The 24548-nt window shown below is 29.9% G+C and overlaps 1 protein-coding gene across 2 annotated transcripts; it reads left to right on the top strand.

Moving 5' to 3' along the window:
• The first annotated feature begins 1120 nt into the window (after positions 1-1120).
• On the top strand, positions 1121-24348 carry LOC118201806 (uncharacterized). 2 transcript variants are annotated; one of them, XM_035373960.2, is made up of 6 exons: positions 1121-1633; positions 4594-4756; positions 6899-7143; positions 8917-9084; positions 17204-17350; positions 19367-24348. In XM_035373960.2, the coding sequence occupies exons 1-4, from the start codon at positions 1373-1375 to the stop codon at positions 9076-9078; spliced, it is 831 nt and encodes a 276-aa protein (XP_035229851.1). In that variant the 5' UTR covers positions 1121-1372; the 3' UTR covers positions 9079-9084; positions 17204-17350; positions 19367-24348. The 2 variants fall into 2 exon arrangements, with proteins under 2 accessions (XP_035229851.1, XP_035229850.1); XM_035373959.2 differs by having other exon boundaries at positions 19364-24348.
• The last annotated feature ends 200 nt before the right edge of the window (positions 24349-24548 follow it).

The following is a 24548-nucleotide window of genomic DNA, read 5'->3' as shown; positions in this document are numbered from 1 at the left end:
CAGATACGATTATGCACAGGACTTTTTCGCGCCAGCTCGACGACTTAACCACTAGTAGCAGGTTACCATCCTTTATATTACATTTTACTGTCTCTTCAGCTTCCAGAACCAAAATTTATGTAACTGATTTTGGTATATATTTTGTGTTTTTGTTGTTCTCACATTTTGTTCTAGAGAATAACTGATTACTTCATCTCATCTTTCGAAGCCACCAAATGTTCTACATGGGGTAAGGCCTTCGGCCTAGGCACCCTGGTGTAGCAAACACTATTCCACAGAGGACCGGATTAGAGCCTCCATTCATTCGGAGGCTGGCTTGGCAGGGACCATATGGGGTTTGGTACCATTCGGTCCTCTGCTGGGAGATTGAGAAAGTTGATAGAACACTCTTACGAATATGTATGTTGCAACCGGAGTGGTGACCGGGAGCACAGATATTGACGTTTTTATTATAGTCTGAGCCTTCTTTTTCTTCCCAGCTTTGTATAAAGCTGGAAGGGACCGCAGGTGGTGCGCCGGCTTGGATGGTCTCCCTGAGATCACACGCAATTCCTGGAAGGGCGGGAGTTTGTCCCTGTGTTCTGTTCTGTCGGCTAAACGTCCTTGTCGGCTAAGTGTTCTATCTGTGTCGACTAAATATCCTGTGAGCTAACTGTCAGTGTCAGCTAATTGTCCTCTAGGCTAACCGCTGCGGCTGAATGGTTTTCGGCTGTGTCACAGAAACGTATACACCTAAATTTACTCCAGTTTTCAGCCTAAGAAAAAATAGGGTTATAAAAGTATCTTCGCGCCGCTTGATATCTAAGAGTCTGAGTTCAATCCTTGTGCTTCTACATGGAAATGAAGCCTTAGCAATGCTGTATTTCCTTTAAATTGGCACTTTTGCAGGAAAGATTTTAATACGGAATTGAAGCGGAGAGTCGGCTTTGATCGGAGTTAGTCACATTATATGCAAATTATAGCCTCCTGAAAAAAGAAAAATGGGGGAAGTTGAAAAACAAAAACTTGTATTGTTATTATTTATATAGAAAATGTTTCCACGATAATTACTATTTTCATCAAATTTCCTTATTTTGACATTTCTTTTATTACATATTTGTCCGTGATCCGTGCTGAAAGTTGTTATTCTGTAGGCGGTAAATATTTCTACTTTCAATTTAGAATATCTGAGTTACTAATATTCAGTTTGTTTTTTAAAAAGCTTACTCAAAGACTTTTTAAATTATGTATATCTGAGTTTATAATCTCTTTGTTTCTTTTTGCTTCTTTCTAGAAGGGCAAAAAGTTATTCTGATATGAAAGAGATATAGGAAGATAAGGTTTCGGCGTAGAAAAAGTCAGTGTTTCTTCTTTAATTACGTATAATTTCAATATGATTTTTATAAATACTATACAGCATATTAAATTGTCAAAAATTACTAATTATATTACTAGTTTATCACGCTTATCTACCATAACACAACGAAAGGTAGCTAACAACGATTCTCGTGTACGTCTTGCAGCTGCATATAGGGGTTTAGATCAGTATGGTTTAAATGAAGGCATCTGTAATCATTTATCCGCTATAACTCCTTCTGTAAGTGGTGATGGAGATGTCATGCTTATTATTCCATTTGGATTGCACTGGAAAGAGGTAAATATATGGTGTTTTTCTTTATTTTATATGTGTGTGCTGTGTTGCAAAAGGGCTTAAATGATAAGTCGAAGTAGTGTTAGAAACAATGACATTTAATAACGAGGCCAGTCGAAAGTATTTTGCATATAAATTCATGTCCTCTTTATAGCTGCATGTTGTTAATCACTATTTTAATTTAAATAATTTTTTTATATTCACAAATTGTAATATCAGTTGTACCTTAATAGTGATTATGAAAAATTATGAATTTGAACAAGAATTTTTGGAACTTAATTTTTAAATGTGATTTCAATACACTTTCAACACTAAGTATTCATTTTTTAGACATAATTTAAGATAAATTAGGAATGTTTGTTTGTGTAGTCAAATATTAATTATGTAGAATCAGATAATTAATTTATTTCCCAAATCATTATTTTAAAAAGTTTCTTGGAATTTGCATGTAAGAAGAAAATAGGATTTAATATTAAAATTTCTGAATTAAAGCAAAATTTGAAATGTACATCCAATGGAAAACCTTTTTAAGAAGACATTTTTTGAAAACTATCTATTTCGCAAGTTGTCACTTCAGAGCATTTTGGATATGGTTTTATTTTGAATTTCATAAATCTTAATGATTAGCTGTATGTAAAGATTTCTGCTGAACAAAATGTAAAAGCATGATATTCAGAGATACGATTAAAAGTTGAAGATGCTGTTGATATTCTGTCATGAAACAAACCTAGAGATTTCATTGGATGAATATTTCAATGAGGTATGAGAGTTTTTGTATTGAACAAAATTTTTAATGCGAGTTTTCGAGCATTTTCTGATTACTACGGTCTCCATTTTTCAAATGCCAAGCTGGCACCAGGATTATCATTAGGTTCATGTTTATTTCCCAAAAAGGTACATTACATTTTAGTGCAACCAGCTTAGTAGAAGTTGCCAAATTTTCTCTTTTTGTTGTATTCCAAGTTCCATTGGTTTTTACGAGACATAATGTATTCTTTTTATACTTAGACTCAATTTTAAAATATGTATTTGTGGAATTTGTCAGCTATGGAAGAAACTGTATGTAAACTGAAGAATTGAATGCTGCCATGTATCATAATTCTTTTGAAGCCCTATTGAGTTGTTGGATTAGATGTAGACAGTAAACTGTCGCTTGTAAAGTCTTCTTCCACCACTTAATCAATGTCAGTTTTTCTGACCTATAATAAATACAGTGTTGCACTGCTACAAACAGTATTCTTTAACCACCAAACCACTTGCCAAAATGTATGCTTTTCCTTCACTTATAACTTTTTGTGGGGAAAAAAAGAAGAGAGAGAGTGGAATACTTGCAGCTTTCACCAAGAGAATTATTAGTCATTGTGAATTGTTAATATTTATTTGCAAAAAGAAAATACAATAACACATGGTTTACTCAGCTCTTCTAATTACAAGCAAACTGTAAGTTCAAGTATGGATAGAAGCAAGGCCAGCACTTGTGCATTTCTGTAGATATGTATAAGGGATTAGTGGACCTCATTAACTGTTAAGCTTCTCTCAAAGTTTCTTTCCTACCACCAGTGTCTTTTGTATATAGTGTATATATCTCTCCTTATGCATTTATGTATTTTCTCTTTTAATGTATTAATACTTATTTATGTGAATGTTATCTAATCATGTAATGCATATATGTTGAGTGGTCACATGGACTCCATTTCAGAGTAGAACTAGGCAATTTCTTTTCACTTATGCCATTGCCATGCACACTTATCTTCGCCTAAACCCAATCAGCTGCTGGAGTTGTTTCTTCTGGACTCATTCATCGATTTTCTACGTTATGAACTCTATGTGTATTCGAATTTCTTTTTTCTCTAAATGTTCGACGTTCAAAGATTCGAAAATTGTAAATCTCCTATGCCGGGATAGCATCGTAACGCGGGGACCCTTTTTGCGATGAACTCATTGAGTTTGCCTGAGCCGAAGAGGATTTTAGCTGGCCTTGTATTTTGAGTGCTCCCTTGCCACTCGGACATTATGCATTTATAAACCTACATGCCTTCTCTAGGCTTCGAACCTGTGCATATCAGTTCAACAGTCTGGGCCGTCTTAATGCATGGGTCTGATGAGTATTTGCCCATGGTCACCACTCTAATCCATTTACATTTAATTTTTGTGAGTGGTTATTGTAGGGGCTGCAGCGCATTAGTTTTTCCAAAAGGCCCATAATGCTGTTAAGTCAGCACTGACCATTATATCGGTTGAGTGGTATAATCATTACTGCCATCATAAGCTTTATTAACTACTTTACTGGTCAGTATCACTAACCATTTTACCAGGTGGGCAGTACAAGGAAATTATAAATGGTCTTAATTAAGGCTGTTGGCCGTTTGATGAAAGTTTGGCTTAACTATTTATCGATAATCTTGGCACAGTTTAGAAAAAATGGGTGCCATATTAATAACAAAGTACTGATGTTCGTGAATTGCATCTCGTACTTTCCATATACAATTTGTTTTTAATATTTTAAAATATGATTTATCTACAGTATTTGAAAAAATTCAATGTGATATTCGCTCTCACATTATTCTATACTTATCTCTGCATTCAATTCATAGTTTTATTACTACAACAATGTTAATAACTTATACCTGCATTTCTATTTCGCATTTTTCTTGATTCATTCTCAAGTTTCGTGGAATTCGAGGTCTCAGATGAATTCAGAGAATTCAGGTGTCTTGCATTAAATCATAGCTGTGGGATTTGCTAGAAGGTAAGATGCATTAATTTCAAAATTACATTCTTACAGATTCCCTCCGTTTTGGAGTCAGGAAGGTGACTTTTAGTTACTTAGAATGTTTGTTTATGATGTGAGAAATGTTGAATTGTTTCTCTTAGTGATGAATTAAAAATCAATATGATACCCAATAAAATCTTAATTATTTTCTCTGATTTAAAACTTACTATTCTGTTGTTGATTATTCTAGGTTACTCCATCACTTTTAATTGGAGTCAATGAGAAAAATGAAGTTGTTGAAGGGAATGGGGAACCAGAAACCACTGCACTTTGTATTCACAGAGGAATTTACAGTCAGTGTCCCAATGTAAAATCCGTTATGCATACACATATGCCTTATGCTACTGCTTTAAGTATGTTACATTCGTTGATATGAATTTTTTTTTTTTTTTTCAGTACTTCTGATGAAATGCATTATTAAAAGAAGGATTTAGCAATATACTTAAAAGAATTAGTGAATACAATCCAGAGACATCCAATTATACTGAGTGGTACTTACGTATTATCCCATTGACTGTGAAACTATCACCAAGCAACATGATTTAGGGCCAGTTATGAATAATCACAATGTAACAGCATATTCATAAGATCTGTATTTTCGTTTGATGTAACCCTAACTGATTCTAGATAGATCTCGTTTTGTTTTTATGAAACAAGATACGTAAATTAACTGTTATTGCTGTATTTTTTCATACATTTTAGAGAAAAAAAAGATTAAAATTTGGAATTTGCTTGTAGCAAGCCATGGATTATTTTCAAAGTTGTGGCATCCTACCATTGAAAAATGTGTTTATAGACATGACATGGCCAGCTGAATATGGCCAACAAAACAATAAATACATTGAGACAATTATTTGTGGAACGTTTGTTCTCATAGTGTAGCTTCTGGTAAAGTGTAGCTTCTGGTAAAATCTGAAAGTCGTACAAAATAGTAGAAATTGATTGTGAAAAGTGTTTTATGGAGTGGATAGAAAACTGATTGTTTATTAAATAAGAACATCGGTTTTTCCAGAATTCTGCAGGGACGTTTGGTGCAACTTGTTCAATGAGGATAATATGTAAATACATAATGAGCCTGAGATCTGTAACTGTTACCAAGTGGATGGCAACCATTTATAAATAAATGGGAAGGTCATGCCAAACTTTTCTGTTGTGACTGTTGAATTTTCTGCTAGCCTTATACAAGAATTAGCCAATCACAGCAGAGCAAACATGAAATGACCTTCAGTCCAGCATTTCATGGAGTTAACTGCATATTGCCCTTTTCTAATTTGTTATGAATAATGAGGCTTTAGGAATAGCAGAGACAACAGTAAGAATCAGAAGGATTCAAGTTACAGAGAAGCGGAAATGAAGATATCTTAGATTAATTATTATTAGTGTTAATAAATTAATTTATAGGATGTTAAAGCCTTTTTCTGAGCGGTGACTTTTATTTTATGTATTTCCTATACCACAAGTATAAATAACTGGATTTCAGGTTATACATTTTTGCCAGCTTTTTTCAAAGATGAATACAGATGGAATAGAATATTATTTAGGTGGCTTTCTATGAAATTGCATTTGAGTATGTGTTTTTACTGGAATGCAGATATTTCTTTCAAAGAAGTAATATTGTGACAGTTACCTGCAGTTTATCAATGACATCTTTTCATTTGTCATCTTCTTACTATAATTCTGTTCTTCAGAAATTAAATGATTTGCATAATTTTCCTCTGTCAATTTTCATATGATAAAATTAATATAAAAAAACTAAGGGAGGCAGAATATGTGATAAAATAGAATATTTGGTTAGAATAGACTGAACGCTTTGTATTATTGTGAAGTTGTTTCATTTATCGCAAAGTTGTTGTTTCGTTTATTGCCAATTTTTTGTTTCATTTGTGGTAACCTGAGTAGTTGAATGTCCCGTAATTATACTTTTACCTAGAACTGGGTGTTTCTTTGACTTTTTAAGTGAAAATATTTCGATGTGTACATGGTCAAAGTCAAGGTAGTGCATAGTGCCAAGTTTGTGCAATTCTCTGATGTTTTTTAAAGTGAAAATAGGTCGACGTGTGCATGGATTAAGTCAAGGAAGTGCGTGCGCAATGCCTAGTTTGTGTAATTCTGTGGTGTTTTTTTAAGGGAAAATAGGTCAGTGTGTACATGGATACTCAGTTTGTGCAATTCCTTGTTATTTTGTCTTTGTGTAGCAGCGATTTTTGGCGCTAAAATCGCCGCTACACGAAGCCAAAATAACAAGTAAAAGAATTGCACAAATTCGATATCCATGTACCACCAAAAATCTCCAATTTTCGCCAAGGGGTACCTGTAAATATACTTGTACCGAATATTTTGTATGTCTTTAGTATATACTTCAGTTATTGTTCAGTTGGACCAAAAAAAAAAAAAAAAAAAAAAAAAAAAAAATATTATGAACAAGATTATTGTTAAAATTTGTATCTGCCTTTAAGTTTCTCTTGCCTTTTCTCAGATCTTTTTATTTTGTTTAGCATGTCTTCATAATCCAGAGTTACTGATGATACATCAAAATTCAGCTCGGTTCCATAACAGAATTGCATATGACACTTCATATGGTGGCTTAGGAGACAGTTTTCAAGAAGGCAAACGTCTAGCACAGGTGATAGGCAATAAAGATGTGCTTTTTATGGGCAACCATGGAGTTATGACAGTTGCACAATCAATTGCCATTGCATTTGATAATATGTATTATCTGGAAAGAGCAGCTATGATACAGGTATTGTAATTCATAACTTGTATTATATTGAAATTTTTTCTATTTGTTTCTAATTAACTACAGAACTTTGAATTAGGTGATACTTAACCACCTTAGTAGAAGTAACCTCATTTTCACAATGTGCCAGATTCTGGCAACCATACACATAACGATTCTTTAGACAATCATGCTCATAACATTTCTTTAGTGAGAAATGTTGCCATTTTTGTGTGTGTTCTCTTTGTTGTATTCTAAATTTCAAAGGTTTTTATAGACTATTTGTGATATTTTTTGCATTAAACTCAGTTTTAAAATATGCACTTGTGGAATTTGCCACTGTGGTAAAATATATACAGAAATGCCATGTTTTTCTGCAGGAATACTGTATTTGAGTGTAAATGGAAAATGAAGAGGATGTTATTATTTGGATGTAAAATTTCCTTCCATAAAATATCAGCTAACTCTTATTAGAAGCATCTTCTTTCATCTTTTCTTTGTCTCTTAGTGCCACTCTGCTTGATACTTACTGGGCTTGAGCTTCACTCAAAATTTATCCTATATGATTATTGTTGTGTACAATTTGAACTGTTTTTAATGTGAGACAAGGCATTATCATTGAAAATGCTCATATTGTAACTTGCTACTGCTTAATCAAATAGATAGTGTTATGTGAAAACTTTTTTACCCAAATTTCGAAGATCAAAAACCAAGACCATTTTTCTTTCCTCTTCTTCTAAAGCCATTTCTTCCACAGTTACCTTTTGTTGCTGCTTTTGAAATTGTAATTCTTTGTTGGGTTTATTTTTATGATGTTATTGTAACATCTCCATGTTTTCATTGTTAACTTCCTAGGCCATGATTTTTCTTAGACACACATTACCATAAATAGCAAATAACTCCTAAGTATAAAAGTGCTCAAAGCTCAAACAAATTTTTATGTGTTGTGTTGTAGGTAGTTAGGCTTAGATTTTCCATGCTGTTCGCTCCCCCCCCCCCAAAAAGGCCACATGTTGGCAATTCAGGAATGTTCCCATACCCATTAGAACTGAAGAGACGAATCAACACACCTAATATAACGTCACAAATTCAGTATCATGCACATACGATTGTGCTGTGAGCGTGAAAGGGGAGTGCACCAAACAATAGGAGATTTTTCCCTTCTTGAATAAAACTTGGCTCTTAGAAATGAGTTCCTGGGAGCTGCATGGACAGACAGTGTCTAAATGATATCTCTTTGATGTTTTTGATTATAAATAGTTTTTCATATGTATTTTAGTCTAGAAATAAAGGATTTCATGCTTTTAACTTAGCAGCTCTGATTTTCATGATAGTTTGTTATGATGGTCTTTCTGTGAATGGGCTGTGATCAGAATGAAAAGTCCATGTCCTCATTGCTCAGATGGACTAGTTGACTTGCATATGCAAATGCACTTCAAAGATTTATTTGAGATATTTTATTTTTATTTATTAATTAATTTTTTAAAATTATAAATGGAACTCAAATTAATCAAAGTTTTCTCCTCTTTCTTATTGTAATGGAAGTTTATTGCAGTGAATGTAGAATAAGAAATTTTAATGATCTGTATTTTATAGAAATAAATATAACTATTAATGCTGTGAGATCTGTGTAGAATGAAATGTTAAAATATTTTTTCAAAACACACTGGCTTTATGCACCATATTTTATTTTAGAGCAGAGCTTGATATGTACATCAATTTTCCCATGTTTTTTACATTTATACGTCATTTTGCATGTTTGCTGTCACTTCAATGCTTTATTCTTGCAATTTTAAGGTGCTAGCTCATAACACACAGAAAACTTTGAGAGAAATGAAACCAGAAATTGTGGACTTGACATCAAGACAGATATGGACTTGTTTAGATAAATATGCTGAAAGTCATCTTAATGTAATGATAAGGAGGCTGAGAACTATTTCTCCTGAATTTTCTGTTTAACTACTTGTAAGTATAGCATATGTTTTTAAGACTGTCAAATTGAAAATTCAGTAAATCAGAGAATTCTGTAACAAATTTAGGTATTTGCATATTCCATTGACTGTCGCCAAGCTGTGCGATTAGCACCAATTATGGATAAAGTATAACGTTATGACATATACACTTTTGTTTAATGTAACCTTGATTTATTCTCAGTAAGCCGTCTTTCATTCTTATGAAGAAGGTATAAATTAAGTGTTATTGATGTATTTTTTTCTTGTATTTTGGTAGGAAAAATTAGTTTGAGAGTTGCAGAATCCCGTTTGTGACTGCACTCCTGTTCATTTATTGCTGTTCGAGAGAATTTACATATGTGAAATAATAATAAAATATAAAAATAAAATAATAAAATAAAATAAATAAAAAAATAAAAAAAAGCTGAATATGACTGGCAAAAACACTAATAGATTGAAAAATCATTTGTGGGAAGTCTGTACTCATAGCATTCTTAACAGAGCTTCTAATAAAATTAGAAAGCCTAGGAAAATTGTAGAAACCAGTGAAAGCTATATTACAAAGTAGGTTGAATACTTCCACAGCAGTGGCTATATTTTAGTGAACGCTGCGCAGAGACTGACAAATGTTTTATTGTAAAAGCTGCAGACTGAAATCTGGCTCAGAACTCTGCACAAATGATTCATGCAACTTTGGCAGAATCTCTTCCAACTTTCATGATTCGATTTTAGTCAACTTTCATTGTTGATAGGATAATATGTAAATACCCAAATGGCTAAAATCCGTTTTAAAATTATACAAAATTCAATGTTACTACAGGTTTTGTTAAAATGCTGTGTACATTTTTAGAAAGTATGACTTGTATATCATTTTCCTCAAGAAGCAAAAAAAAGTTTATTTAATTAAAAAAAAGCTATTAAATGCCAAACGACCAAAATTGTTCTCATGAAAAATATATAATATTGATGTATGAATTTATAATTCCTTCCTTTATGATTGTGAATTTTCCTAGGTTTTTTTATTTCTGTAGGTGTAAAAATTCTCAGATTTTTCCATGGTTAGGAAAAGTTTACAAATGTAATTTAAAATTAGTTCCATACTGTTGCATTTAGTATTGAAATAATATGTTTTTCTTATTGTATTAAAATTTTTATTGTTGAAAAATTTAGTGATTATACACTATTATAGGGATATTAAGATCATTCTTGTTTGTGTAATCTTATATTTATTCCATGGGCTATAAAACATTATATTATAAATATTCCAAAATCTGACATTAGAGTGATTTTTCTGTTAGAGAATTTTGGGTATTTTTCTGTTTTGCCGGCGCAGGCGATAAAGTCGCCAATAATGGTACAAATGATGCCAAACCGAATAGCCTCTCTGGTAACCTTTTACTCCTCATTTTAAAAACAAGTCGCAGCCATTTCTTATCAGATTGATTGTTTCTTTCAATACTGGCATACAATTACACAGAATTTTTACCAGGTAGTTCAATTTTATGCCCTAAGGCCATTCGCTGGTGGTAATTAAGTCAATTAGAATGCAATCACACTGCTCACCCAATGACAGAAATATAGAAAAGGCAAAGTCAAGGGTTAAATTCATCAATTCTAATGAGAATGCACTAGCGGAGTAAGGCACTGCAGTTTTACATAATTTCTGAGTAAGCTATTTGTATGAATTAAAATAATACTTGCATTTAAACTTGTATTCCAAATTAAGATTTAACTTGACATCAAAATAGATCCTATGCAGTTGTTTAGATAAATATACTGAAAGTCATCTTAATGTAATGAATGATAAGGAGGCTGAGAACTATTTCTCCTGAATAGAGAGATTCAGGAGAAAAATGGAGTTCAGGAGTTCTTTTGAGATGAAATTAATGTAGATAATTACTGAGAGAATTAGATTTTTATAGCATAGTTTATGTGAGATGAGATCACTTGGAGTAACGTGATTTAAACCGGTGAATCAGGATGTTGTACCATGAAAGCATAGCAAATTCTTAAATTAATGTCTTTTTACAAATTTATTGTCTTTATTTATTGGCTTTTTTACAAAATTTTAAACGACATTAAAATGTTTATACCTTCAAAATAAAAAATGCTTTGAACTAACATTTGTCAAAATTTTTTATGTGTATACTGTGTGTTGTCGCCAATAAAGTCTGCTTGGCGAGATTTGCGCCGCCGAAACAGAAAGGTACTGGATTTTGATTAGGATATTGTAATGTAAAATAAAAATAATTTTCTCTTTAATTTTTTTTAAAATTTGAACAATTTTGTCTTTTAAAATAATTTTCGAGAATATATCTTGTTTTGCATCTTTGTATGTTTTTTGTGTTTTTGAAGAGTAAAAAAGCATGAACTACATTTGAATTCTTGAAAGTAATGAACAAAAGATATAAACTATTGTTGAAACTTTCAAGTAAAAAAGGTTATTTATTAATGTAAACACTGTTTTTCAAGTTTTATTAAGTATCTGTTTGACATAATGAAATAATGGGTTCTTCTGAGATATCTGAACTGATTAGATATACAGTACAAAGTCCGTAATCTGGACGTTCATTATCCGGAATGATCTATAATCTGGACTTCAAAGCCACAAACTTTACGCATGTGCGCATTGAAAGAAATGTTTAATAAAGTAAACAAATAAATATTAAGCTTTTTTTTTTTTTTTTTTTTTTTTTTTTTTTGTAAAATTTGATACTTTTTAGATCATAATTGCTCTTTATTTCATAAATTATGGTTTCATATTTTTAATTGTATAATTTCTGCTTGCCATCTTACCAGATTTAAATTGATGATCTATAATCCGGAATCGTGATGACGATTTCTGGCTTAATTAAGTCTTGATGAGTCTGGATTACAGACTTTGTACTGTATTAAAAAAAATGCAAATAAAAAATGTAACAATTTTAAACAGCTTACTATAAAATATTGCTAATATTATTTGCTAGTTAGTCCAATATTTTGATGCTAATTTAGATTACTGTAACTATGTATGTCAGATACATGGTACGGTACAAAGTCTTTAATCCGGACTCGTCGGGACTTCGGCGATTCTGGATTAGGGTTTTTTCCGGATTATAGATCATCAATTTAAATTTGGTAAGATGGCATACAGGAATTATAAAATTAAAAATATGAAACCGTAATTTATGAAATAAAGCGCAATTATGGTTTAAAGGGTATCAAAATTTACACACACACACACACACACAAAAAAAAAAAAAAAAAAAAAAAAAAAAAAACTTAATATTTATTTGTTTACTTTATTAAACATTTCTTTCAATTTAAATTGTTTGCTTTGTTTTTTGTGCTAATACTTTCTCTTTAATTCTATAAACAGACATCATTTCTTGTTCAGTTCCACTGTTCAAGTCCTGTAATTGCTGTGTCGAGAATACCGACTAACTTGTCAATCGAAATTTTTTCGTTTTCAATAACCTCTCTGTCACTTTCTTCACTATTGGAAGCGGTACATCGAAACATGCTTTCGCTTTGTAGATCCTTTGGCAGCTCCAGAATCGGAAACTCTTTTTGACATAATCGAAAGTTCAACCTTACTTTTTATAAAATTGCTCTAACAGTCTGCAAAAAATAATAAGCCGGATCCAATTAGAAGATTAAGGAACAACGCTATCTGCAACATTAACTGAAATAGATAATTAGATAATTTTAGCCTAGCTTATACTGTCCGTTATACATTAAACGCGCATGCGTAACCGCATGTGCAGAAAGTTTGTAGCTTTGAGGTCCGGATTATAGATCATTCCGGCTTATGGACATCCAGATTAAAGACTTTATACTGTATAAACATTTTTTTTTTTAATATTGCAGTTGCATGATTTAATGTATTAGAACTGTGGGAAATTTTTGGTAGTCTTCTGTTATCAGTGACCGAATTAAGAAATATATCTATGAATACACATGTGTATGTATGCATATATGTGTATGTGTGTACACATATGTACATACATGTAATACATGAATACATACATCCATACATAAAGGCATACATATCTGAATCTGATCCTGATAACAGAAGAGTACCAAATTTTCAAACATTTGCAATTTCATTGATAACATACATCATAAATTTAAATGAGATTTAAAATAAAATTTCAATTAATTTTGATAGAATGAAATTTTGTGTATGCTGTAAAATCTCCAATATTCATTTGGAGCCTTATAAAAATTGTTCAGTAAGAGCTATGATGAAAGGGATGCAAAATTAAAACAAATTAAATATTGTGTGAAAAAAACAATATTGCCAGCAGATAACTTTATGTCAGTTCCATGTGTGAAGTACCAACAAGTTTTAAATAAAAAAGTATCACTTCCAGTTGATTGATTGTTGGCCTAATACCTAGAAAGATCTGTAATATGAAATTTTGGATTATATTTTATTAGGTATAGTTGGCCATGTGTGAAAATTGGTTTTCTAAATTTATACCTACATAATCAAATGTTTGTTCATTTATTCTTTTGATTAAAATTGTATTTTATTGAGTATTTGAATAACATATAATTGAATTGCTTTTTAAGTAAAGAAAGATAAGTACTTATATATATTTAAAAAAAATACTTTGAAATAATTATTGTAATTTTATTTTCTTTTATGTTATTTTTATAGTATCAACATATCTAAATTAATTTTAATTTGCATGTATATCCCTGCGATATTTAGGTATCATTAAAATATGCAAAAATATGTTGTTTTTTTGTGAACTGTTATGGGTTTCAAGTAAACTATGATTTCTGGCTGTCCAGGTTTACATTTAGTCAACTATGAGAGCAAAAAGCTTAAATATGAAAACAGAAATTTTTGGAAGTTTGATATATGAGTTATTGTGAAAGAAAAAAAGTCCTCACAGACTAACAGACAGTCATCATTCTAAAAATAGTCAAACCATGTTGTGAATATCCTAACTTATGCTTATTCACCAAGCTAGTTTGGCTGGGGGGTGAATATAAAAATAATTAGGATGTGCGATACTGAGTTTTATCTTGGTGTTAACATCTGTTATGATAAGTGTATTTACAGGCATCATTAGGCCACCACTTTTTTGTATAGAATTTTTTTAAAGCATTCTGTCTTTTTATTACCTATTTATTGAGTATACCATAACAAATATAATGGGGAGTAATATGATAGAGTCAGTTCTGAATGGAGAATTATTTTACATGTATTTGCTAAATTTATCTCAATAATAATACATCCAGTGATGCATGCCATCTTTAACATATGTTGAAAGGGAATGTTATTTTAAAGTTATTAAACATTTTTATTCAAATAAACACAAAATAAAGTTTGAATTTTATCAATTTAACAAACATTTCCTGCAAAGGAAATCAGTGTGACAGATGATCAGTCATTTTCTGTGAGTTACATTGAGAATATGTAATTTTGAAATTTAATCTATAAAAGCATTCTATATTTTTATGGCATTTTAATATATATCTCTGTTTTTAAATAATGAAGAATCTGTATGCATCTATGTTCTTCACATAGGAGAAAAATGGCAGAACCTAAAGCTACCAAATTTTGAACACACGTACTCCTGCATCCCAACATGTGCATCTCAAATCCCAAATTCTGAATTTTTTTTTAAAAAAAAATTATTTCATATTTTGTGCAAGCTTAATGAAATTTTATTTAAATTCGGCAGTATAAAAGCAATTTGTTGCCACTAGGCAAATTGTAGGATATTAATGTTTCAAGTTTAATTAGAAAACTCAGTGATTTAAAAGAAATGTGTTGCCACTTGGCAAAGCTTGAAGTATTTCTCTTTAAAATTTAACCACAAAACTCATTGATTAAAAAGGAGTATGTTGGGATTTCCCAAAATAAAATATTTTTATCTTCTGCATACCAGTGTGTTATTGCGCTTACGGAAAGCATAAGTTATTTAATTTTTCTTTCAAATTTAACCTGTGCATTATTGATTAACAAACTGATTTAAGGCCACTGAATGCTGTTTTTCATCTCTGTTATTATTAATATTTTGTATAATCTGAAAATTTCAATTTTAATTTAGGTTGGGTAATTTTGTGTTATTTGGAAGTTATGAGAAATAGAATTGGCATAAATTTACCATTATTTTATTTCTGAGATGAGAGATGTATCTCTGTCTTCAAGCCATGGAAGTTATTTTTCAACCTTCAGTTAACTAACGTTTTAAATGCAGTTGCAAGGCTCTGTTTATGTAGCTTCTGTGATTTGTAATGATCCTTCACTGCCTTTTTGCTGATTTATAAATCACAATTTTGTTTCTTAGAAATTAATGACATTGATACAGTGGTTTTCATAAATGATTTACTGTTATGACAAAGTACTCAAGGCTTATCTTACCCTTTAAAGGGAGTACTTGCATAAAACTTTCTCAGGAGCTCATTCATGTTAAATATACCGGAGAAGACGGAAAAAATTAAAAATATTCTGCCTAGTACTGCGGATCAAATCTGGGCAGAGCCATTAATCACTTGGCTGTTACTGTCATGAGCAGGATGGCAGTTCCTCATTTACAGTCAAAAGTCGTTAATCTGGACTCGTCGGGACTTCGGTGATTCCGGATTATCGATTTTTCCAGATTATAGATCATCAGTTTAAATCTGGTAAGATGGCATGCAGAAATTATAAAATTAAAAATATGAAACCGTAATTTATGAAATAAAGAGCAATTATGATGTAAAGGGTATCAAAATTTACAAAAAGAAAAAGCTAAATATTTATTTGTTTACTTTATTAAATATTTCTTTCAATGTAAGTTGTTTAATTTGCTTCATTTCATGTGATAATACTTTCTCTTTAATTCTATTAAACAGACATAATTTCTTGTTTAGTTACAAAGTTCTGCTGTTCAAGTCCTATAATTGCTCTGTCGAGAATACAGACTAATTTGTCAATCGAAATTTTTTCGTTTTCAATAACCTCAGAGTCACTTTCTTCACTATCGGAAGCGAATTATAATGATGAGGAACTTGATTTAAATCATATCAAAGACCGAGTACATCGAGATGAAATACTACATTTAGTAAAGAATTGTAAGCCAAATAAAATAAAAACATCTACCCTGAAGATAAGAATAGTGTTGACAGATCAACTTCCAATTCATTGCGTGCCGTGTCGTTTCCCTTCCCCAGCAGAGCAGCGTGAAATTGATAAACATATTTCAGAATGATTAGATAATCAAAGGATATGCCTTTATCCATTTTTTGCAGCAATTCCATTTTCTGTTTTATGGACTTCGAAACATACTTTTGTTTTGTAGATCCTTTACATATTAGTAAATATATATCGGAAATTTTATTTGACATATTCGGAAGTTCAAGCTTACTTTTATAAAATTGCTCTAACAGTCTGCAAAAAATAATAAGCCGGATCCAATTCGAAGATTAAAGAACAACACAATCTGCAACATTCACTGAAATAGATAATTAGATAATTTTAGCTTATACCGTCCGTTATACATTAAACGCACATGCATAAACGTATTATGTGCATGCGCACATGTATATTCGCAGTCCTAAAGGTCTTACGCGCACGCGTAAACGCGACGCATGCGCAGAAAGTTTTTAGCTTTGAGGTCTGGATTATAGATCATTCCGGATTATGGCTGTCCGAATTAACGACTTTTGACTGTACTAGAAATATTCTTAAAACTTATTACTTTTCATGTGTCTTTGTTATATTAGAATTTCAAATGACTGCCAGTCAAAGAAAAGTGGCTGTATATTATCTAAATAGCTGGAATACAGTAGGTACCACTTAATGGGTTATTTTGCTAACAATTAATCATTAAATATATCAAATATATTATTAATTATATCATTAAATCATCAGATTATATCATTAAATGGTGACAAAGAATATCCATAGCAATATCAACATAGAAATGAAATTAGGCATTTCTGTATATTTTTGGTTATTTTCCTTTTTTCTGCTATGCTTTTCTGAAAAATGGATTTTTTACATTTTTAAAATTATTTTTTTCCCATTTTTTTAATGACAAGTGCAGTTATTTTTACATTATTTTAATGATTTGAGTTTTTTTTTTTTTTTGTTTAGTTTAAATTTCATGCTTTAAGCGTAATAAGAAGCTGAAATTATATATCCTTAGGTAAAGAGACCGTAAACCAAGAGGATGAATTTGACGATCTGGAAGACTTGGACTTAGATCAGGATTTACTAAATCTTTTTAATTCAGATAGTGAAGAATCAGATTTTTATGGCTTTATATGATGTATAGTTTTCTGCAATTCCTTTTGTAAGTAAAATTTAAAATTTCCTTTTGTCATCCAAATTTAATATTTCATTGTTGTAACATTTTTTTATAAGTATTACAAATATGAACTTCTTTAGTGAGTAAATATAAGTATATTCGTAAACGTAAGTATATTTTCAACATTTTTTACCTTTAATCTATTTTTGAGTTATGGTTTAATTTCATGCATTTTTCTTAACTGATATGTCACATATCAGGACATAGATTGAGATTTTGCATCTATACAGCCCACAACGATGTCACGCATAATTTAATATATTGCGGTGTTTCTGTGTAATTTAAATTTTTTCCCCCGCCATTTTTCTCGAGTGTGCCATTTATGCTGATACGCCCTTTATTCCGGAAATTACGATAATACAAAATTTTTCCGAAAAATTTATAAATAAATCATAAAAAAAGAGGGAATTTTATTTGAAATGAAATTAAATTTCAAAATATGAAAGGAAGAATCAAATAAGTTTAATAAAAAAAGAGATATTAATAAATATATATCAAGTTAAATTAACATTGAGGAGCTAAAATTTTGAGAGCAAATTTTTTAAAGACTACTCGTCTGACTTTTACAAAACGTGGCAGTTTGGCATAATTTGAGTTGTAGAATCGAATATGGAAAAACATTGGCATGCCATTTCAGAAAAAGTCCGATTTTGTGTCAAAATACCTATATTAAAACAATGCTAAATATAAATCTAATACATATCCTAAGTCTCGCTTTTGATACATGAAAAACGCAATTTGAATTTCGTCAATCGGCCCAGTGGAATGGGAGATATAGAACTGTCCTCCCTCTTTTTTTTTACGTAGTGTACTCCTGTCTCTGAAAATAACAAAAACTATAATGACCGAAAGAGGCAGTGTTCTATTGGAGTAATAGATATGTTCCTGTTGTATATCCTATTCTAGATCATACTCCATACAAAAGATTACTTCTGATATGCTTCTTGTGGGTCTTCATTTTATGCTTACCACTTAGAAATAAGGTACAATGTCCATTCCAGCACTTTTTACGAGACCAAACACTGGATAATCCAGTACTGATAACACTCCACAACAGCTAAATAAAAGGCTGACTGTCATCTCTTCCTGAAAGTATGAAACCCCATGGGGTAATTTCCCCCAGTTAAGAACCCCTGATATATGCAGACAGCACTTCAGATTATGATGATGTAACAAAATATTTGATTTGATACTTCTTGATTTGTTATTGATGAATACTAAAAAAACTGAATAAGTGATGAACAGTGATCTTTCATATGACAAAAAATGTCAGAATTTGATATTTTTATTATTTATGAATTTTACAGTTTATTTCTTGTGTGCACAACAAATAAAGTATTTAGAAAAGATGGCATTTCTAGTATGGGCGTATTTAGGTATTACTGAATACTTACATGCAGACACACTCAAATTTCAAGTATGTATGTAATTTTATAAGAAAGAAATAGTGACTATATTGTTTGAATAATTTATTAGCTGAAATGCATAATGTGCAAATTCACAAAAGACACTATATATTTTTATTTTCAAAGTTAGTTTCTATATTACATAAATAGTTACTTGTATAAATTGAAAATGAATGCTGTATGATAATATACAATGTGCTCTTTTCTTAAATACACTACAGAAATTGGTCAAGATTTTTGTAAAAATAATTCCATTAGTGTTTTTATCATTGAAAAGAATAGAACATGTTCACATGTTAACATTTTCAAGCGTGGTTTCAAATATACATTTCTGCCACATTACAATGATATGAATTGAAATACATCCTAAAAGTGTAATATATGTCATTACAATATAATTGCCTTCTTATAATAGGTAATGTAGAATATAAAATTTCATATATATTTGTACAATAAATTTTTTACAAATTTTTTTATCATTCTTATGTATAATGTAATGCTAGCTAGCTAATTTTATACAAAAATGTTACATATGCAAATGTACATTTTATAAATGTGTGAAATTTTTCACTTTATCTTTATTTATTTTCAGCAGTGCTATTTCAGAAGATCAAGCATAACAATATTTTACCTTGGAAAGTTTTCTTTTATTAAACTTGATATTTGAAATAGGTTTACAATGCTATATATTTGTCTATGAATATCAACGGATTTTCATGTAAATACCTACATTTACAAATGTTTAGTATGTTTAAGTAACCGTATACTTTTATTTTATTGAAACTATTAAAATTAATGTACAAATACTTGTGTAATTAACTAATGAAATAATTTTTTGGCATAATAATGTATCGAATGATATATTAAAAAATAGGAAGCGAAAATATAAATTATTTAACTCTTTAGATATAAATTTTATATCTCAGAGCATTTAATGTGTGTATTCTTATGTGTATTGAGCAATATTTTAATTTGTGTTGGAAGCATACTACATTTTATTCACATAGAAAAATTAAAATGAATGCTACAAAAGTTGTGAAAAAATTCAGAAATCTGCTTGTATAAATATATTTAATTTTTCCTTTGAATCTTTTTGTTTTGACATTATAAGCTAACATAATTACGTTTTAAATTTTGCATTTTAATTAAATTCCCTTTTATTAAAGTTAATGTGAACGACATTACATAGTATATGTCATGAACCTTAAACTTTTACATACAAACTGCTTTTTTTTGGGGGGGGGGAGGGAGACAGTAATAAAATAATTCCATTAGTGTACATAAACATCTATAAAACATCTATAAACATCAACATTTTTTCTTTGTTTTTGTAATTATTCTAAAAAATATATCATTAATGTATGGAGAAAAAAGAAGATTTTGAATCTGAAGATTAATCTTTGTGACAGTTTCACAGTCCACAGCATAATATGTAATTACCAAAATTCACATTTCTTGTCATATATGAGATATGTGAATTGTTGAAGGCAGGGTATGAGAGTCACGTTAATTTAATCTTTATGTGTAATTCTTTTATTTGCTGTCACTCAGGATGTCTGAATTGCTGGATATGTGTGCAAAAAATTCTTGTGTGAGTAACTGTATATTAGTTTGAGTATTGCGAATATTCAGTGTTGTTACTAAATACAAAGAAGCCTAAATTCTGTAAAACAAAATCAGGTCGTTTCTTTTTTTTTTTCTCCCCCCTCCATTTGGTAAGTTTTATTGTGGTATGAGGGATATGTTTTATAGGAGTGACCAAATTTTCATTGCTGAAGATTGATTTTTATACCTTCATATAATCAGAAAACCATAAATTTATTCTTCAGAAATAAGATTTTGTGGATATTTTTTTTTAGTGACATGTCTATGCAAAACCAAGTTGTGTACTATTGTATATATATTAAAAGCTTATTATGTATTGAAACAAATGTGAAGCAATTTTATCAGGGATTTCAAATTACTTTGTAATAATTTGTGCATTTTTTTCCTTTGTGTAATTTGTAATCTAATTTGTACAATTATAGACATAATTAATAAAATATATTATATTCATTTGAAAATAAGATCCCTTCGAAGTCTTCGTAAATTCTAAGGTAAAGTTTGAGAAATAAAAATGCAGGTGAATATTTATTTTGTCTTGCAGTAATTGTGAAAAAGATAATCTTAAATTTTTTGTTCCCCCCCTCCCCTTCTAGAATTTCCAGCACCATTAACTGTGGCCTAAGAATATTTTTACCTATTTGATTTTAGGCTTTAGATGATCGAATGGTAGCTGCAGCTTTAAATGTAAATCAGTGAGCTAGATGTGACTATTATAATTAGCAGTAGTTATGTATTTTATATGTTACCAGCAATGCATGAAATAAGGACAATGTATAGAATACCTAGGCATTTTTATGCAAAATATGGACCATGAAAATTATTATATACTTTCCCAATATTATTTTGCCAATATTATATTTCAAAAATACAAATATTATTTTGAAAAGAAAAAATGAAAGAATCGTATTAAAAACTTTATTCGAAATATGCAAAGAAAAATGAAAGTTTTACAAAACAAAATTTGTGTGGTTCTTATTAAGGAAAACAATGTATGAAATATATGGAATTACAGAACACATTTAATTTTTAAATGTATAATATTTAAATGTATAGATTATGTACGAATGTATTAAATGTATGGATGTTTGAAAAAAATCAAATATGTATTTCGTACTTTGCCAGTTTATAATCTTGCATTCTATAAATTATCTAGGAAATATATGAAATGTCAATCATTTAAAAGTCACTCAATGGCCAACTATGTATGAAATGTTAATCATTTCATACATTGCTGACTAGTTTTCAGCATTCTGGAGAATGCCTGAGTATTTATAGAGTGCTGGCTTTCATTGCCAGTAACATATATTTTCCTTCCATCCTGCAGTTTTGTTTTACAAAATAATCCACCAAATTTTAGAACAAACATATAGTTAAAATAGACAGTATATTTTCATGTAAAGATGGTAAATTAGTTTTAAGTTTCATAAATTTAGAGTTTACTTTCACGCCCCTTTTTATGAGGTGTATTTGTTTTTGAAAGAGAAAATTTATGCTAATTTTATTTCTTAAGTTCAGTCTGCAGATGAATTTATATATAAGTCAAAAGTCGTTAATTCGGACCTCAAAGCTACAAACTTTCTGCGTCGCATTGACGCATGCGCAGTAAGACCTTTACGGCTGCGGATATGCGTGTGCGCGTGCACAAAATACGTTTACGAATGCGCGTTTAATGTATAACGGACGGTATAAGTTAAGCTAAAATTATCTAATTCAGTTAATGTTGCAGATTGCGTTGTTCCTTAATCATCGAATTGGATTTGGCTTATTATTTTTTGCAGACTGTTTGAGCAATTTTATAAAAGTAAGCTTGAACTTTCGATTATGTCAAATAGAATTTCTGATATATATTTACTAATATGTAAAGGATCTACAAAGCAAAAGTATGTTTCGAAGTCCATTAAACAAAAAGTGGAATTGTGGCAAAAAATGGATAGAGGCATATCCTTTGTTTATCTAAACTTTGTTTATCTTTAACGCCACGGCAGTGCGCAATGAATTGGAAGTTGATCTGTCAGCACTATCCTTATCTTCAGGGCAGATGTTTTTATTTGGCTTATAATTCCTTACTAAATGTAGTATTTCATCTCGATGTACTCCATCTTTGATATGATTTAAATCAAATTCCTTGTCATTATAATTCGCTTCTGATAGCGAAGAAAGTAACAGAGGTTATTGAAAACGAAAAAAATTTGATTGACAAATTAGTCGGTATTCTCGACACAGCAATTATAGGACTTGAACAGCGGAACTTTGTAACTGAACAAGAAATTATGTCTGTTTATAGAATTAAAGAGAATGTATTATCACATAAAAAACGAAGCAAAACATTGAAAGAAATGTTTAATAAAGTAAACAAATAAATATTAAGCTTTTTCTTTTGTAAATTTTGATACCCTTTAGATCATAATTGTTCTTTATTTCATAAATTACGGTTTCATATTTTTAATTTTATAATTTCTGCATGCCATCTTACCAGATTTAAACCGATGATCTATAATCCGGAAAAATCGATAATCCGGAATCGCCGAAGTCCCGATGAGTCCGGATTAACGACTTTTGACTGTATATGTATGTGTGTGTGCAATAATTGTTTATTTGAAATATCTTTTTAAAATTTTATATCAAAAAAGAAATTTAATTTTTGAATTAATTAGGACAAGTAATGAAATTCCCAATTTGAAAATAAATTATTTTGATTAATTTTGCATATTAGCTATTTATTTTGTAACTAATGTTTTCAAGTACAGTTAAAAATGTAATTTTATTTATTCAAATTTATTATTTATTTTAATGTAGTTTAGTTTGTTATTCTAAAAAAGGAATTTTCGTAAAAAATAATTTTAAGTTTTGTAGGTTTGGGAAAAAGGCTTTTTTAAGATTATCTTATAATATATTTTAGGTAATAAATTTTTAAATCTTTGTTCCTTATACTTCAGAGAAATTTTATGGAGATGTATTGAAATTTTTGTCTTTAATTTATATTTGATTATCATTCTAATATACATTTATTGATTTATTGTCAATGTTTATTAGGAAATAATTGTATAATTTTATGAAACAGCAAAATGACTAATGATATGGTTGTTAAGTCTATGAAGTATTTGAGAGCAAACTTGAATAATATGTGATGTAAATGTTTTCTATGTATGTGATTTACTTTTAATTACCTGAACTGTGTTGTATGAAATTTTAATCTATTCAAAATACTTTTTTTAGTGAAAATTTGTAATAAAAATTCAAGTGTGTAATTTTTTAAACTGTTAAAAATATTTTGAAATTATTAAGAACGAGAATTTTTTAAAAAGTAATGAAATTAATTTATGGAATGTATTTAGTTAAATGTGTATTAAATAAATTAATATTGGTTAAGTATGTATGAATGTTATAGTTTTCAAATTAATATTCTCTGTACTTTGCAGTATTTCTTTTCTCTGATTAAAGATTTTAGAATTAGAGTTCAAGAAATGCAATATGTATACTATATGAAATATGTACAGTGCATGAAGATTTATAAATGAGATATTTGTTATGAAGAAATGCCACATGCAATAGCTTATCGTACTTAATTGCTTCTAAGCTGTATGTATAATGTATTTTCTGTGGGGTTGTGAAATGAACTGCATGCAAATTTTGTAGCACTATGATTATGGTTAATCATGCATAAGTCATTGTACAATTTTTGAATGATTTTTATTTTCTGAGAATAGTTGATGGGATGTACTTTTATAGCTTTGTGAATGATGATTATAAACTAAGCACCAAATATTTCATTAAGTTGTAGGCTTAATTTGCTATTTTGCTACTGATTACAACAGCAGCAACAATTAGGTATGATAAAATGATGCAAATATGGTGAAAAATTACATTAAGCATTTAGTATGATCAATTTTTTATTGTAGTGCAAAACAGTCAGACAGTATTTGTTTTGTTATTCATCTTTCAGCATTATTAAAATCTTGCTTCTCAGGATCACTTATGTAGTTTTTGGATGTTTTGTGTTGTCTGTATTTTTAATAATTAGAATTAATTAAATTAAAAAAATACCTCAAGTAGTTTTTGATCCATTCAGCTGTATTTTTAAGAATGGCTTTCCTCATTAGTTGTTTTCACAGTCATGAAATAAAATGTTAAATTAGGAAAAATTCGGCATCTTCTGCTGTTAGTAATGAGAG

The sequence above is a fragment of the Stegodyphus dumicola genome, chromosome 10, assembly GCF_044657685.1.
Source record: "Stegodyphus dumicola isolate Sdum_Otavi_A_Nest chromosome 10, ASM4465768v1".
Lineage (NCBI taxonomy): Eukaryota > Metazoa > Arthropoda > Arachnida > Araneae > Eresidae > Stegodyphus > Stegodyphus dumicola.
Note: the sequence above shows the minus strand (reverse complement) of the source record. Positions and strands in the feature narration are given on the sequence as shown.